The 18,262-nt window shown below is 38.9% G+C and overlaps 1 protein-coding gene across 9 annotated transcripts in view; it reads right to left on the reverse strand.

The window, feature by feature from the left end:
* Nucleotides 1-15,112: 15,112 nt before the first annotated feature.
* LOC108719832 (disco-interacting protein 2 homolog C-like) overlaps nucleotides 15,113-18,262 on the reverse strand; it is a 265,083-nt gene continuing 261,933 nt past the window's right edge. For all 9 annotated transcript variants that reach the window (XM_041567366.1, XM_041567363.1, XM_041567370.1 and 6 more), the window contains one exon: nucleotides 15,113-17,969. In XM_041567366.1, coding sequence (XP_041423300.1) covers nucleotides 17,717-17,969 — 253 coding nt within the window. In that variant the 3' untranslated portion in view covers nucleotides 15,113-17,716. The remainder of the gene's footprint in view (nucleotides 17,970-18,262) is intronic.

The raw sequence follows: 18,262 nt of genomic DNA on the forward strand, positions 1-18,262 counted from the left end.
TTTCTGGAAAATGTGATAATAAGTGTAAAAAAACCAGAGCGGATTTGATCGGAGTTTGCAGCAGAAAATATAATTCCGATAAATTCAGACTTTGATAAATAACCCCCTTAGTCTCTCTACATGCAGAATTTATGGAAAAGGCAGTTATTTTTTTGTACTGGAGGAACTCTAATACATCTGCTAGGAAAGGAAACCCCTATAAGATATATTGGATCTAACTGTCAATGAATATCTGACACCCAACTGCTGCATGAAGAGAGAATGAAGAGAAACAGATGCTGAGAGAGGAATAGTGATGATAAACTTGATTATTTCAGAAACAATGCAGAATATTTCATTCTTATTTCAATATGATGAAGCTTATATTACATTTTCATTTTCGCGATAGTTCCCCTTTAAGGTATGCAGATCCTAATTACAGAAAGATCTGTTATCTGGAACACCCCAGAACCCGAACATTCTGGATAACAGGTCCCATACCTGTGTTTTGTTTGCTGAATTATACACTTGACATTCAGGGGCACATTTACTAAGGGTCGAATATCGAGGGTTATTTAACCCTCGATATTCGGCCCTTGAAGTAAAAATTACCGCAAATACTTCGAACGATCGAAGGAAAAATCGTTCGATCGAACTATTCGAAGGATTTTAAAGCTTAGCAAACTTCTGGGGAAGGTCCCCATAGGCTAACATTGTAGCTCGGTAGGTTTAAAGTGGCGAAGTAGGTTTTTTTAAAGAGACAGTACTTCGACTGTCGAATGGTCCAATAGTCGAGCGATTTTTAGTTTGAGTTGTAGTCGAAGGTCAAAGTAGCCTATTCGATGGTCGAAGTACCCCAAAAAAAAGCTTTGAAATTCGAAGTTTTTTTTTACTTTGAATCCTTCACTCGAGCTTAGTAAATGTGCCCCTAACTGTTACTTCTATTAGTACCCGGGGATATTGTTCAATGAGAAGCTTCTTTGACATACACAGAATGAAGAATAGTTGCATGTCGAATACATTGTACTTACAGCACCATCATTTGTAAAGAAAAACAAGCGTGTATCTCGCAGAACATCGGAATGAAGCGTTACCAGCAGGAATGGATCGGTAGTTGAATTGTTCTTTTTACAATCTTTTTTTTTTTTAACTTTCACGTTCTTAAAAAACATCAATATATATATATTTTTTTTATTTTGTAGTTGCTTCAGAGATTTCCTTTTATATTACTTGTTGGGAAAAGGTTTTCAGCGTTTTTTTTTTTTTGGCTTTTCATGCAAAACCAGTTGGACTATAGAAATCTGTTAACAAGCTAGTTATTTGGGGAGATTTTGAGACAAAGTGTAAATATTTATTTAGAGTTCTTTGATATTTATTGCAAGCGATTAGACAATGGCAGTGGAGCGTAAGAGGCATTAATGTATTTTTTTTTTTCTCATTCAGCATCACCCAACAATCAGACTGGCGCAGTGGCACTTTTTATTGTGATTTATTGTGTTGAATTCATACTCATTCCATGTTATTTATTGGGAGGAGACGCTCATTTGGCTTTATTAAAGGCAGTAGGGTGTTACTTAGCGGCATGTAAGTATACAGAGGGTTCTTTAATCAGTTAAACTTATAAATGTGTGTGTGTATATATATATATATATATATATATATATATATATATATAAATATATATAAATATATATATACACACCAAAAAAGTAACCACACTCATAGGACTTTAATGAAAAAAGATCATAAGTTTATTACTAATATAATAATGATCTTTTTTTCATTAAAGTCCTATGAGTGGCCTTTATTAAAGTTTGTAACTTTTATGTGCCATTATTCTAGTTCCAATAAGTTTCCCTAAAACTCTGTATCCATTTTCAAACTGTTTGAACTTTGGGGTGTCCACCTCAAGTTGGTCTTATGTAAACTAAGGGACATATACATGAGGATGACTAAACACAGGGATGGTATTCGGTTTAAAGGAGAAGGAAAACGACCAAAGCATTTTATTGCCAATATTGCTATAAGACTATTTTTATTCTGCAGAATGATTTATCATACCTGAGTAAACAGCTCTAGAAGCTCTATGTTTGTTTAGGATAGCAGCTGCCATATTAGCTTGGTGTGACATCCCTTCCTGCCTGAGTCTCTCCCTGCTCACTCATAGCTCTGAGCTCAGATTACAGCAGGGATAGGAGGGGGGAGGGAGAGAGGAGCAAACTGAGCATGCTCAAGCCCTGCCCTGGAGGTTTAAGCTGAAAACAGGAAGTCTGATACAGAAGCCCATGAGTACACAATAGAAGGAAAGAAATGTGGTGTTTTTTTTTGACAGAGGACTCAGAGCAGCATTACTTTGAGGGTTTACTGGTGTATTATATAGACCTTTCTGATAAAACTTACTTAGTTTTAGCCTTTCCTTCTCCTTTAAGGGGCAAAATGGTTAGCCTGTACAGAATACCAGGGAACATGCTATAACATACTGCTACCCTTGAGCAAAACTCAATAAACCAGAGAAAATACAGATTTCATTGCCCCTTGTATTCATACCTGGCCCGACCTTGTTGGAAGGCAGCACCTAAACATATTTCATAAAGCCAACCTTTTTCTTGAAAATAAAAAAAAAAGTATTTCAATGACCAGCAACCCTATTACATCAAGTTCTACCGGAGAAACATTTGATGTGAAATCATTCCAGGACATGTACTGCATGAGAATGAGAATTGTGTTCTTTGTTGGCTTATTATCCTGTGTCTTATGGACGTGGTTGCACATTGGCGACTGTGGAAATCTATAAAAACAGATTGTGGCCTGGTTTTGTATACGTCCTAGAAAGCAAACCGCTGGTTTTGGAGCATTTCTTTACGGGAGGAAACTCAACGTCACTTCTCTTTCTAAAGCTGTATTGGGATGTGGAGCGGGGCCACTATGCACATTGTAATTATCCATTGTGGCTGTGTAGTTCCATAACGTTCTGCCATTTTGTATGCTGCTCTTAATAGCAACATGTGTTTAACATTTGTTAATAAATGTATTTAAAAACACCGCAAATAAATCTGCTCTGTATTTGTCTTCTTAGTGCTGCATGGAGGCTCTTGTGATAAAGGTGTCAATCTGGTGATTGTCAGGGCAGACAAAGAATTAGGGTACAGATGCTATACCTGCTTTTGTACCAGCCCAAGATCACCAGAGCCCTGTAGCAGTGAAGATGTGGCTTAGCTGTTTAGGCACCAGCTCACAATCTTCAGTCCAGAAACCCAGGGGGGCAAATTCCCTAATGGGCGAATTTTTGGCAGCGACCGATTTGCCACACACAAATTTGTTACGACTACGCTAGTTTACTTAAAGGGATACTGTCATTTTTTCAAAACGAAACAGTTAATAGTGCTGCTCCAGCAGAATTCTGCACTGAAAGCCATGTCTCAAAAAAGCAGATTTTTTTATATTCAATTTTGAAATCTGACATGGGGCTAGACATATTGTCAATTTCCCAGCTGCCCCAAGTCATGTGACTTGTGCTCTGATAAATTTCAATCACTCTTTACTGCTGTACTGCAAGTTGGAGTGATATCACCCCCTCCCTTTCCCCCCAGCAGCCAAACAAAAGAACAATGGGAAGGTAACCAGATAACTTTCTAACACAAGATAACAGCTGCCTGGTAGATCTAAGAACAACACTCAATAGTAAAAACCCATGTCTCACTGAGACACATTCAGTTACATTGAGAAGGAAAAACAGCAGCCTGCCAGAAAGCATTTCTCTCCTAAAGTGCAGGCACAAGTCACATGACCAGGGGCAGCTGGGAAACTGACAATATGTCTAGCTCCATGTCAGATTTCAAAATTGAATATAAAAAAATCTGTTTGCTCTTTTGAGAAATGGATTTCAGTGCAGAATTCTGCTGGAGCAGCTCTATTTACTGATGTGTTTTGAAAAAAAAAAACACGTTTTCCGATGACAGGATCCCTTTGATGTTATTGTTTCTTGAGAAGAAGATAATAAATCCCTTCTTTTAGGTACCTGCACCTTAGAAACATCCAGTTTCCTATCAATTCTTATCATTTCTTATCAAGCTGCAAGATACTCCCACTGAGTGCCCATGAAGTCTCCGACAGACATTATATTATTAGAAATAAACCTTATAGAACAGCATTGTGTGTTTATATAGGTCACAGCTGCAGCACATCTGCTCAACATGCGCATTTCCCAGGCTCTGGCCATAGAAACTGGAACAGATTCCTTTAGTTCTGCTCTGGCAACTCCGAAAACCAACTCACGCCCAGTGTTCTAATTGCATGGTGAGTATGTGTGTGTGTATACAGAAATATAAATAATGTACAGTTTGGCCGTTGTTTTATGGAACCAAACTCTAAATGTTATCCTTATAAACAGTGCTCTCCTAAGTCAGTATAAACCTGCCCTGTATAAATTGTGGTGATTTCTATTAGAACTTGCATACTGCCCTGTGCCACATTCATACCTCCCAACTGTCCCTTTTTCGGAGGGACGGTCCCTCTTTTGACAGCTCAACCCGCAGTCCCTCATTTGTACTGGAAAGTCCCTCTTTTCTCTGCACTAAACAGCCAGAAAAAGAAACACAGTTTCTCACTTAATTGGCTTTTAGCAGAGAGCCCAGAACAGCTAACAGGTGCAAATAAGATACTTTGTAACAATTTTGAGACACAAAAACACAGTTTAGATAAGGAGAAATATTTTCAAACTTTCATAACCTGCCAAATTTTGTAAAACAAACATGGGAATTAGGGGGTGTGGCCACAGAAAGGGGTGTGGTCAAAAAAATGCTGCACTACGTGCGGAAATTTTTTTTTTGTCCCTCTTTTTACTTCCAAAATGTTGGGAGGTATGCACATTTGTACCGGCCATATTATTGCAGCAAAGAGAAAGCTCTTGACTAACCTACCCACACGCAGCTCCCACTAAACAGAACTGCATCATTTGAAAGATAAAAAAATCCTGTCGTCAGTCCGGTTATTTTAAGTGAATCTTCAGTAAGGGGGTTTGAGTAAATACTATGGATTCAACCAGATCTGTATCAGAAATGCTTAGCCTTGAGCAAATCCAGCATTGCAGGATCCTGATATTTCCAGCAGGGGGCAAGAGATTAAAGCTTTTCCCTCTGTATTTGTTTTTATATTTTAGGGGATTAGGTAAAATCAGTGCAAATTGTGGAAAATTATAATATATGGGTAACTCTTTACAGTAATAAACATATATCAGTAAGAGAAAGGGAATGCAATCAGCGCTGTTCTAGGTCTATGTATTGCTAATCAAGGGAAAGTTGTGCTCACCACTAATTTTTAAAACCATTAGGCGGGGGTGCAATGAGGCTGTGACCACAAAATACATATAGACACATACAAGAGTCCTCTGCACTCAACCCATTATCAATATATTTAAGACAGAGACATTTTGTGCATACTGCTTCTGAAAAATGCCTTACCCTTTAAACAAAACAGGGATTGTTTGTCCATATATTGCAATATATTTAAGCTGAACAACTAACAGGGCCGGGTCAAGGTATTTTGGCACCCTAGGCAAGGGCTTCAATCAGTGCCCCCCCCCCCACCCAGTCCTGCATTACCATTTCCCACCTTACCATTCATATTTCCCCATATGAAGTCCCCATTTGTACCTGTGCCAACGGCAATCAATTCCCCAAGCTCCCAATCTGTACCTGTGCCAGCATAAGCCAAAACATCAATCATATTGATACCCCCAATATGTACCTGTGCCAGCGGCAGCCAAAAAAATTTCATATTGCCCCAAACATTTTTGTACCTGTGCCAGCAGCCCCCATATTGCCCCATGTACCTGAGCCAGCAGCAGCCAATCCCTAATATTGCCCCCAAATATGTATCTGTTCCAGCAGCAGCCAAAATTCCATCATATTGCCCCTAATCATCTGTTTACCTGTGCAAGCAGCAGCAGCCAAGATATTGCCCACAAATTTGCCAGCAGCTGCCAAAAGGGAGGTGGGAGAGTGATTCGGCTCGCAGTATGAATCATGAGCAAGAAGGGGTTGGAACAAGCAATTTATAAAACTGAAAGACTATTAAAGGCCAAGCAAACCAGGGTTTAAAAATAACAAAGAAAAATGTCCCTTTACCTCCCCCCCCTCCATGATTGCACCCTAGGCGGGCGCCTACTCTGCCTACTCCTGGTTCCGGCCCTGTGAACTACATCAAAGTAGTATTGCCATACCTCCCAGCAATCCTCATTTCCAGGCACAGCTGGAAAAAGGGCCAAAATTTGCTTTGACCAACTAAAACATGAGAACCAGTCAAGTGATAACTTTAGCAATCTGATTGATCCCATGGGTTACCGGGTCAGGGTGAGCCCGTGTTTCTGTGAATCCACTTGAAAGCTTAATTATTGTTAGCAGAGTAGAACTCAACATGTGCAAGTCATATATGTGTGAGCAGAGTTTGGACTGTATGAAAAAGTAGCAGATCTTTGGTGGTGGGAAACAGGAGACCTGGATGTAAATTAGTATAAACAATTGATACCAAGGGAGTGTTTGGAACTGGGGTGGGTAGGAGAATATTTAATAATATACAGAAGTAAATTCTCTTAAAGGGCATGTAAAGGCAAAAAAATCCCATTTTTACTTTCTTTAATGAAAAGGAAACCTATCTCCAATATACTTTGATAAAAAAATGTGTACCAGACTGTATGCAGTGAAATTCTCCCTTCATTTACTGCTGTGGATAGGAATTGTCAGACGGTCCCTAACTGCTCTGCAGGGAAACAATCATACTTATGAACAGCAGGGGGAGCCCCCGCCTTACTTCCCAGCCATGCAGAACTCAAGCAGCTTTGTTTATGATGATCCCTAAGCAGCCCAGACCACACTGAGCATGTGCACAGTCTTAGTCTTGCAAAGATGTTTAACAAAGTAACAAGATGGTGACCCCCTGTAGCCAACTTTGAAAGCATAAATTATTTGTTTGATTAGGCTTGTGGTGCAGTAAGTTCATGTTTATGTTTAGTATACAAAATACAGCATTTCTAGCCTTATTCTATTTTAGACTTTACATGCCATTTAAGGAACGGAGCTGGTGGCACTTTGTCAGCATGGCTATGAATAAGCAGGGCTAGAACTAGGGCTAGACATAAGAGGCATGTGTCTTGGACATAAGGGTGGGGGCTAGGAACATACAGTTCCTCTGCTGCCTTCTCTAACTCTGGCTTTGTGCATCCTGAACTGCACCGATGAGGGAAAAGTGGGATTGCTAGTGAACTGTGGGAAGGGGTTGGGGGGGGGGTTTGAGGGAAAGGGGTTCTTGTATGTCAGGCTTTGACCCAGCACTGTAAATAAATTTAAGAGGTTAAAGGGGAACTATCGCGAAAATATATACTACAAGCTTCAGCACACTGAAATAAGAAACTTTCTAAATACAATCAATTAAAATATTCTGCATCGTTTCATAATCAAGTTTACCTTCACTCTCCCTCTCTCAGCATCTGTTTCTCCTCATTCTGTCTTCATGCAGCAGTTGGGTGTCAGGTGAATGATCCAATATATCTTATAGGGGGGGGGGCTCCTTTTGCCTAGATGTATTAGATCTCATTCTAGTAAAATCACCAGACATCATGTCTCTCTACATGCAGGATTTGTGCAAAAAGCTGTTATTTTGTTAGATTTTGTTTGTACTGGAATCAGTTATTTGAGAGCTCTAATACATCTGCTAGGAAAGGAGCCCCCCTATAAGAAATATTGGATCTAACGGTCAATGAATATCTGACACCCAACTGCTGCATGAAGAGAGAATGAAGAGAAACTGATGCCAAAGGAGGGATAGTGAACATAAATTTGATTATTACAGAAACAATGCAGAATATTTAATTGATTGTATATAGAAAGTTTCTTATTTCAGTATGATGAAGCTAATTTTACATTTTAATTTTTGTGATAGTTCTTCCCCTTTAAGCGGTCAATACATGCTTAGATCTGGTCATTTGCCAGGATGGAACAGCTCCGTTATCTTCACACGATGGGCCAGACTGGACTGATTGCCTTTGGTCCCTTTTACACCAACATTTTTTAATTCTCCCCTTCCACTACTAGACAAACAGCCTCAGGCCTATCACGTCTTGTTCAACTACATTAGGAGATAATGTCACAAGAAGAAATATGGCATCAACATTGCAATGCACGAGAAGAAGAAATTATTGTGTGTAGACTTTCCAACTGGTTCCATATCATGGGTTACTTCTTCACTATACTACACGTTGGAGAACCAGATGATGAACTACATGGAATAAACACAAAAACCTTTTGTACTGCAAGTGGGTATATGCTTTTTAGGTTAAACTTAGCAATACATGTTTAGATCTAGTAAATTTGCCAGGATTTTCTACCGAGCAGCTCAGTATGTTCACATATGATGGGCCAATTTGGACTGGACTATTTTAGAGGGTGGCAAAGTCATCTGGTTTGTGTTTTAGCTAATTATTTTAACCTACAGGACTACAGTGATTGCAAAAAATGACTGTTCCTTTAAGACAACCCAATCAACCTGCCCAAATTGATGAACCTGCCAATATCCAAGGTACACAGATTTCAGTAGGGATTGTTTCCTATAATCTCTTTAAAGGTGGCCATACACGGCCGAAATCGGCCAGATCTCGATCGGATGGGACTAAAAATCCCGTCGGATCGCGGCCGCATCTGTTCGTTGATGCAGTCCCGCAATCCGACCACCATTAGGATCCGATCGTTGGGCCCTAGGTGGGCATATTGGGGAGAGATCTCTCCGTGTATGGCCACCTTAAGACAGTATCTGTTTTTATACTGCTAATATAATGAATTTGAAGCAACAGCATCACCTGCTGGTCATTTCATCTGACCTGACACAGACGGCAGAAAATTATGTTAATTAAAAGAGGTCAGTCTTGTTATGGGTTACCAGACCGCCCAGCCCATCCTTCAGGAAATGAGACAAAGACCATGTATCTTTTTTTTCAGAGCAACAAAAATAAAAGCTTTTATTTGTTCATTTGAATATAAAACAGGCGTTATCACAGATGTACAAAGCGTACTGGTGGTTTAACATACAAGAAGGTTGCCATCTTTTGCACATAAAAATTTCTCCTTTTTTTTTTTCTCTGTTTTTAGCTGTGGTTGGCTGAGGAAATGAAGTTCTCAAACCAGTCAACACGCTCTATGAAATAACGCTGCTAACATTCAACTGATAAGAGAGGGACCATGTTCTCTTGGGTAAAGTGTCAAGCAGAATGAAATCGAGGGTAAGACAAGCACCATGAAGAATCTGTTGGGTTTCGTTGGTGTGTAGGTGAATGCTTTGTATGGACTCTCTGCATCTGTCTCATCTTATGGGTTCATCTGACTTCAAAAAAGCACAAGGTCACAAGACAAATATGATACGAGATCCCATGAATGGTTTATATACAGTACGTTATCTAAGCAACCGTCCTTTATTGCTGTTTCTTTACCTTGCCAGCACCAATGAGGGCTGAAATGAGTGATGGGTACAACACAGGAACGTTTTGATAACCACCGTGGCATCTATACCCTTTTTTTTTGTTGTTGTTGTTGTTGTTGACACTAAATTGGTACATAATTTTGTTTTCGTTATCATAAATATGCTAAGCTGATGACTCTGCTACTACAAGACATGACTGTCCCACTCCCCCAAACTTATACCTGAGGTCAGATGCTGGCATATTGGGTCTTCACCAGTATAAAATCACTGAGCAGGTGGCACGGCTGGTTTCTAAAGTCCCCCAAAGTTACCCCCTTTCCACTAGACAAACCTCAGGCTCATCACGTCTTGTTCAACGACATTATGAGATAACATTATGAATGTCACAAGAAGACTCGTTGCATCACCATTGCAACGCATGATAAGAAGAAACTTATGGAAACTCTGAATCTCTCTTCAATGTTCAATTAGGCAATTGTGTGACATTACTCCATGGCAGGACATCAGTGTTATATTGAATTACACATTACTTTGTGTGCCGCTGTGCAGACTCGCCATAGACGCACAGATAATATTGTATGAAATTAATTTTCGTACGATATTCGGCGCGTGTATAGTGGAAAAAGTCCCGACTGATATCAGCAGAAGACGTATATCAGTCGGCTTGTCGATCGGGCTGGATGGAGAATTTTGATTGGGTGCCTTTGAAGGCACTCAAACATCGGCCATTGTTAGTGCTGAATCGTCAGGTACAGGTAGAATTCTGACAATTCAGCTTTACACGTGTGTTGAAACGAACAACCAGGGGTGCTTCGCCAATGAGGCGAGTTGAGCCCCACTAGGTACCAGGGGCAGCAAAAATGCTGCTCCTGCTACTTTAAGAGCGAATTTCCAGGGGAGGGGGGGCAGAAGCAAGTGCTGCTGCCTCAGGCGTCAGAGGGGCCAGGATCACCCCTGCGAACAACCTTTCTTGGAGAGATCTTTTCCAAGAAAGATTGTAATTGCTACTTCTATGGCCACCTTTAGTGTTGTCCAACTGGGTCCATATCATGGGCGACTTCTTCACTCTACTACACGTTAGAGAACCAGATGATGATAAAATGATGATACCGCCCAAAGAGCTCAATGGATCTCTGGAGCACTTTAGGGGCCATAAAAATTTGTAAGAGGGCCACAGTCCTGGATTACACCACTGCCCATGATAGCTGTCCTTTTGGACAATTGAATATATTTCATACCCATGTATCTTGACTAAAGGGTTTAAGGCTTAGGAGTCCTAAGAGGTCCCACATGCCATTTTTCTATTCCAAATCCATCTCAAAGGAATAAGATGATATGGGACCAAATGAACCAACACCAGCTCTTTACTGTTTGCACAAAGATGAATGGAAATACCCTCCACAACATCTGCAACCTCAAAAATGTACATGGTTTATAAAAGAGTTGTTGTAACAAAGCTGGGTTGAGGTCTAGCAGCCAACCAGATATTTGCTTTTAAGCAGCAGGTCAGTAAATTCTGTCTGCTTGATCCACGAGGCCATATTTAGCTTTAATTAATTTTCAGGCAAACCTGTCAGTATATCCATCTGCTGTGTCAGTATGAAAAAACAAGCATTTTTGGTTGGTTAAAATGACTGGTTTCTAAGACCTAAACAGTTGGGTATAAATATATGCACACAAAAGGAGTGTGAGCTTTCCTGTCTGCCTCTTATGATGCATTCCTCATAGACTTAACAGAACACTACTACAATGTCATCATAGATCATATAGTTCTATACAGTTCCTAAGCCATGGCAAAAATAGAGAAGCTCCTATTCAATGGCCATATATGGGTTTTAAATATTGTTTTTAAATGACTACAATTTGCTTGCTAAGTCCAGTGGCCACATCAGTCAATTTGACCAAACTGGCCTTCAGCTTCTGAAAACTAATATCCGTAAGCGTTCATTATGCAAGGCTGTTACTGGCACTTTAAGTAGACCAAAACAAGACATTAAATGGACCACAACAGCCCCAAAAAGACTTAACACTACAACTGGCAGACAAGTACCCATACTAGTGCTACTACAGGTGCTTTTCAGGTGCAATATTAGTCTGTAGAGGGTTGTTTTGGATGGACCATGCTTTTAGGCTGCTTAAAGACCCAGCACTATTATAAACAGTAGCCAGCACCATTCTTAGCTCCCATAATTATCTATGGAATAGTTGTGAAAAAAACATGGGGTGTAATTTAGTTATTTTAGGTAAAACTGGGAGTTAAAGTTACAATGAAGACACAATTTGCCTCCTAGGGCCCCCCAGGGAACCAAACATCCAGCCCATTCTAACAACATTTAGATGCTTATTGTTATAGATAGATGGTCTTTGAGAATATTCCCAGACTTGGGTCCACTAAGGCCTGGGCCTACCAGGAAAAGGGGGAAGCAATTTCTAGATGGTCTCAACACATCCTGGTTAGACGCCTCAGTTAAAAGCAAACCCCTGAGATAAGATTTGGGTAGAAATATATTTGGTTAGAATTTTGGAACTGTGGCTGAACTTTAATGAGCTAAAGGTGGTTTGAACAATAGTTGGTCCTTCAAGAGGTGCTTGAACATAATTAAAAAATCATAACTTGGAGGTAGGTGAATTCAGATGTATTTCCTCCAGCAACTGGAGAAAGAGGTTCAACACTTTGCAGACCATCTCCATTTATTCCTTCCCCTGCAATGACTTTAACACCTCCTGCAACTGTCGTTAGCTGAGTGGTCACTAAGTTAGATGTGGTTCAATGTCAAAACGCTCATGTAGACTCCCGCCTTCATTTTGTTTTTCAGGCGTTTATCTGGAATGCGTTGCCCTGATGTGCAACGTGATGTTCTCCTTATGACACCCAAAATGCTATCAGAGTTTCCAATACAACCGTCATTACTTAACCATCCCCAAATGTTTTAATAAAATATCAACCCCCAAATAAATGAATGTACAATTGTTAAGAACACTCTTCTAAGCACTTTTGGCATTTACATTAATTCATTTTTTTTTCGTTTTCAGCAGTTTTTAGACCCCCGTTGCATCTTGGCCAACTGACTAGTTGACTTAAAATAGATTTTTTTTTGAGAAAGATAGCGTCTTGCGCTGTTGCTCTGCTAAAACTGAGTAGAGAAATACTAGAGGGCAGTTTTATCAACTGTTGAATTGAAAATTCGAATTCGAAATTCACATTTTTTTATGGTCAAAACTGTCAAATTTGACTAGGGAGTTATTCAAATTCGATTCAAGTTTTTAAAAAAATTCAAATTCGATATTTTTCATACTCTGGTCCTTTAAGAACTCGAATTTGACTATTCGCCACCCATAAACCGGCCGAATTCTGGTTAAAGTCAATGGGAGAGGTCCAGGGATCAATGTGGAGTTGTTTGCATCCTTTCTGAGTTTTTAAGATTCAAATCAAATTCCATTCAAATTCAATTCTAGTTCTATTCCCCCGAGTTTCAAAAATGAGATTTTTGTAATAAATTTTTATTGGTCGAATTTCGAGTTCATGGGGGTTTTAAAAAAACTCGAAATGAATGAATTCGAAATTCGACCCTTGATAAATGTGCCTCTAGATGTTCTCGCTTTCAGTAAATTAATTTCCATCCGCCTATATTTAGTCGGCAGAAAATAAAGTTTGAGTCTTGTGATGTTGCTCTTCTTATAACTGTCCAGCAAAAACATCATATGACTCTTCTCTTTTTAATCATAGCAACATCACAAGACTTGTTTTCAACACAATTTCAGCACAATTTTATACAGTGGAACCCCCATTTTACATATTTCAGGGGAGCCAAAAAAAATGGTGTAAAATCCAGGAAAATGTAAAATCAGGAAAATGAATTATGCATAACATATAGGTGGGACCACAAAACAACAATGTAAAATGAGGGAAAACTTAAAATCAGGGGATGTAAAATTGAGGTTTCACTGTATTCATTTGTTCGGAGGCTTTACATTTCCTTTAATAAATTAAAGGGGTTGCTTACCTTCCAAACATTTTCAGTTGAGTTGGTTTCAGATTGTTCACCATAAACAAAGACTTCAATTACTTTCCATCTTTTATTTTTTACTGTTTTGCCAAAATTGAAGTTTACAGTTGAATGTTCCTGGGGTTTCAGTCTGGAGCAGGAGCAGATTCTGAACTGTTACAATTTGCTACATTTAGGGGGTTATTTATCAAAGGTCGAATTTCGATCGAATAGTCCCGACCGAAGACTTGAATCAAAGCGAAGAAAAACAAGACTTTTGTGCGTCAAATTTTTTTGACACGCAATATTTTTTTTTTTTGAAGAAAAATAATTTTTTTTCTCCCATTGGAGTCAATGCGCTGTCATTTTCGAAGCGAAACTTGGCAAAAATTTGGTTCATCACTTGTATTAACATCTTCAAAGAGTTCTGCCATTGACTTCTACATGAAATCAGCTGGTGTAAGGTGGAGAATATTTGAATTAGAACTGTTCCCAGGGTCGAGGTGTGATAAATCTCACATTCAAATTCGAGTTGGTGGTTTTAAATTCGAATTTGTGAGTTTCAACCCAAAAAAAATTGAATTTACCAGTAAATCTGCCCCTTAGTTGATACAATTAGTTGATACCTTACTCAACAGTATAGCTGGATTATTAGCAACTATTGTATCAATTCTTACAGCTGCCTTTAATGAAATTTGGGGATTTCTGCTCAGCAGGGACAGTTGAAGAGTCGGCGACCCCCTCCTCCCAGAGCTGCTTTAGAAGGTGAAAATATTCAATATAAGAAAAACAGTCACAAATAGAAAATAGAAAGTCATTTGAAAAAGTCTTTATTTCTGGTGAACTGTCTGAAACCAACTGAAAAAAGTGTTTGAAGGTGAACAACCCCGTTAAGAGTGCACTTCAATCTGCATATTCAAGAAAAGTGGAATAAAATACTCTGCTGTCTATATTTTTTGGAAAGTTTATTATAATGGGGGGCGTGTTAAAATGACCCTACCAAATGCTGCCAAACAGATATCGGATCCTATTCTCTGTATATCAATGTAGGCCTGGTTGGCAATTATAGAATTTGTCATTATTTTTCTCTAGGAGACATTAAAAAAAAAAACAATAGTGCATTCAGCCATATGTTTGTCCACCATCACAACCATGGTAAGAAATCCACTTGCTGGTATCTAGAATAATCATTTTTTCTTATAAGGATCAGGGCTCACGCTCAAATTTGGGGACATTAGTCACCAGGCGACAAATCTCTTCTTCTTCGGGCGACTTATCTCTTTGAACTGCCTTTCCGCCGGCTAGAAAATAAATTACCGGTGGGATGGCACTCGGAGCGCTTCATTTTCCAAAGTCTCCCGAGGAAACTTCGGGCGTCTTCGGAAAACAAAGCGCTCTGAGTGTCATCCCACCGGCAATTTATATTCTAGCCGGCGGAAAGGCAGTTCGAGGAGATTAGTTAGTCGCCCCGAAGAAGAGGAAATTTGTCGCCGAGCGACTAATCTCCCCGAATCTGAGCGTGAGCCCTGACCCTTGAAAATCTGCAATCCGCGATTGCACTTCTCAACCAAACATTTGTGAATTCACACTCAGTTATACACACTGGGAGACACCATGCAAGTGACGAGTACTGCATCTTTAAACAATAATAAAAAATAAAAAAATCCCCATCCCTATAACCCTTTGTGAATTTATATATATTTTTTTAATATATATTTGATGTGATACTATCCACTCAAGATAATACAACACTTTGCTTTTTCTTTTTATATTAACAAACATTACAAGAGTTATCTTCTTGAATGCCGCGTCTTGTTTTATACTTCTAAAGAGAACAAAATAAATTAAACATTTTATACATAATTACATATGAAGAAAAGTTCAACTTGTTTTAGCCTTTTCTTTTTTTTTTAAAGTTTAGTACAAAGATATTCGCCACAGTCCGCCATATTTATACTATTTTTCCTTAAATTTTTTGTTTAATAACGTGTTTTTTTTTTCATTTATATTACTCTTTCTTTCTCTGAGATGAAAGGCAAATTCTAGTGTGCTTATTTGTAGATTGTTCTGCAGAGCAGCTTGGGATTGTACAACGGAGCGTTCATATTCTTCACATTTGCAGCTTTGAAACTCTAAGTGGTTATAAGACTTTAATTGAAGTCTGTTAAAAGAAGTGTTAACCTTCAAAACTATGCAAAATTGCTAAGAATGCTCTTCTTTTGCCATTTACTTGAATTATTTTATTTTTGCAGATTCAGAAATATTAGCAAAAATGTATACTAATCAACTTCACCACCTGCTGGTTGGTTCTTCCGACTGTCATGCAGTTGGGAGAAAATATCAGAAGAAGAACAGGGAAGTCTTCTGATGCTGCTCTGCTTAGATGACTTTTCTCGTATCTTTTAAAGAGCAACACCAGAAGTGTTCCCTGTTTTTCTACTGACGTTTTCTACCAATTGTATCACGAGGAACAGGGAATTGTTCTGATATTGTTCTTTGAAAGACATCGGAACAGTAATCTAAGCAGCCACATCAGTAGACTTTACCATCCATGATAAGGTTGGTAGGAAATGTCAGAAGAAGAACAATGAACTCTTCTGATGCTGCTCTGCTTAGATGACTTTTCTCGTATCTTTTAAAGAGCAACACCAGAAGCGTTCCCTGTTTTTCTACTGACGTTTTCTACCAACCATATCACAAGGGACAGGGAATTGTTCTGATATTGCTCTTTGAAAGACATGGGAACAGTAATCTAAGCAGCCACATCAGTAGACTTTACTGTCCATGATAAGGTTGGTAGGAAATGTCAGAAGAAGAACAGTGAACTCTTCTGATGCTGCTCTGCTTAGATGACTTTTCTTGTATCTTTTAAAGAGCAACAACGGAAGAGTTCCATGTTTTTCTTCTGACGTTTTCTACCAACTGTATCATGAGGAACAGGCAATTGTTCTGATATTGCTCTTTGAAAGACAAGGGAACAGTAATCTAAGCAGCCACATCAGAAGAGTTTACCGTCCATGATAAGGTTGGTAGGAAATATCAGAAGAAGAACAAGGAACTCTTCTGATGCTGCTCTGCCTTTCAAAGTCCAACATCAGAAGGGTTCCTTGTTCTTCTTCTGCTCTTTGTTCTTCTTCTACTGCTTTTTTTCAACCATATAACGAAGAACAGGGAACTCTTCTGCTACTGGAAGAAAATGTCAGAAGAACAAGGAAGGAACTTGTCTGATATTACTCTGATAATCACTCTGTTTAGGTGACATTTTATGCCTTTCAAAGAGCAACCTCTGAACAGTTCTCTGTTCTTCTTCTGACATTTTCTCCTGCAGGAGGCTCAGTTATTAAATGGTCATCACATAAGCAGTATACATGTTTGCTATTATCTTAGAATCTTTCAAATACATACATATCTAAATTGCAAAAGTGCTCAGAAGATCAACTTTACATGAATACTTAAAGGGTTACATTTCCTTTGCAGAGGGCACAGATATTGGTAATTGGCAGTAAAGTGGCCCATTCATAAAATCAGAAATGGGTCCCAATTTACACCGTGTACATGGTAAAGTTCCTTTCTACGGATATCAAAGCAACTATCAATAGATGGAGCAAACAGCTCCATCTGTACACAAGTATATAACTGACCACTGCTTTCTAAAGTCCATTTTTTAGAGATATTTTTTATGATTCCTGTTCGTACCTTTTGTTTTAAAATAATCGGACATCAGAAATGGCTTAATAAAAATTATCTAGAAGACATTTTCCAACATATTGGCTCAAACCACAGAAAAAAACTCTGCCACTGTAAAAGGTCTTTTTGTTAAAAATGAACCTGTCTGAAGTTTTTACATTAATAATAAAAAAATCCTTCATAAAATCCATTGCTACTGAAAAAAACAGCAACATAAAAACAAACAATAAGAAAAAAACATAAGGTTCTGCAATTTGCGATTGGCATATTTAAACCACTTGAGTGGCGCAAGGAAAAGCAAAATTCTGCAGATCTCTGCGGCACTTAGGAGGTTTAACTGAGGCAATACAATACGATACAGTACCAATAAAGTCTCTCGGTGCTAAAATGTAGTGGTACAAACAAGAAAAAGAAACTTCACATTTTTGTTTTCTCTGGCCAATTATGAGAAATTGGTAGATTAAAATAATAAAGCAGTTCCATTCTGAACAAGGCCGTCTCCATATTTGCACCTCCGTTTTTTAGTGGACACTGATGAAACAAAACAAAAAAAATGTATACATCTAGTGTAAAGTCCATGGAAGCTTTATAGTACAAGACTACATGTTGTAGGCCACATATATAGGATCTAGCTGATCTGCTAAAAACCCATCTCGTAGGTGCATACGCTGTTTCTCTCCACGGGAGTTGATAGGAATGACACCAATGTCCACCACTACGACTACACCTACGATCAAATAATGTTCCTCCAAGATCACATTAGTAACCAACGGTACTAGGTCCAAGGCTTCCTGCTCCGACCCGTCGAGTTCAACTACCACCACCAACAAATTCGTCCAGGTGAAAACAGCACTGGTGGGAATGTAAGAAGATATGATTACTCACTGCACATTGAAGGTAAAAGAAAAATAGACTGATTAGTTTACTCCCAACATCTTGCTGAGAAGCTTCCAACTTAGCACAACTAAGTGCATTGTTTCACCTGTTTACCAGATGCTCCCCTGTTGTCCATGGCAATTTCCAGTGGTTTGAAAGAAGAACAGCCTGATTATAAAGGACATAAAGCAAGTGGTGATGACCCATACCCTTCAATGCAATGTAAATAATTGTATATTTATTTGACTTCTTCCATGATAATGTCTCAG

The sequence above is a fragment of the Xenopus laevis genome, chromosome 6S (assembly GCF_017654675.1).
Source record: "Xenopus laevis strain J_2021 chromosome 6S, Xenopus_laevis_v10.1, whole genome shotgun sequence".
NCBI lineage: Eukaryota > Metazoa > Chordata > Amphibia > Anura > Pipidae > Xenopus > Xenopus laevis.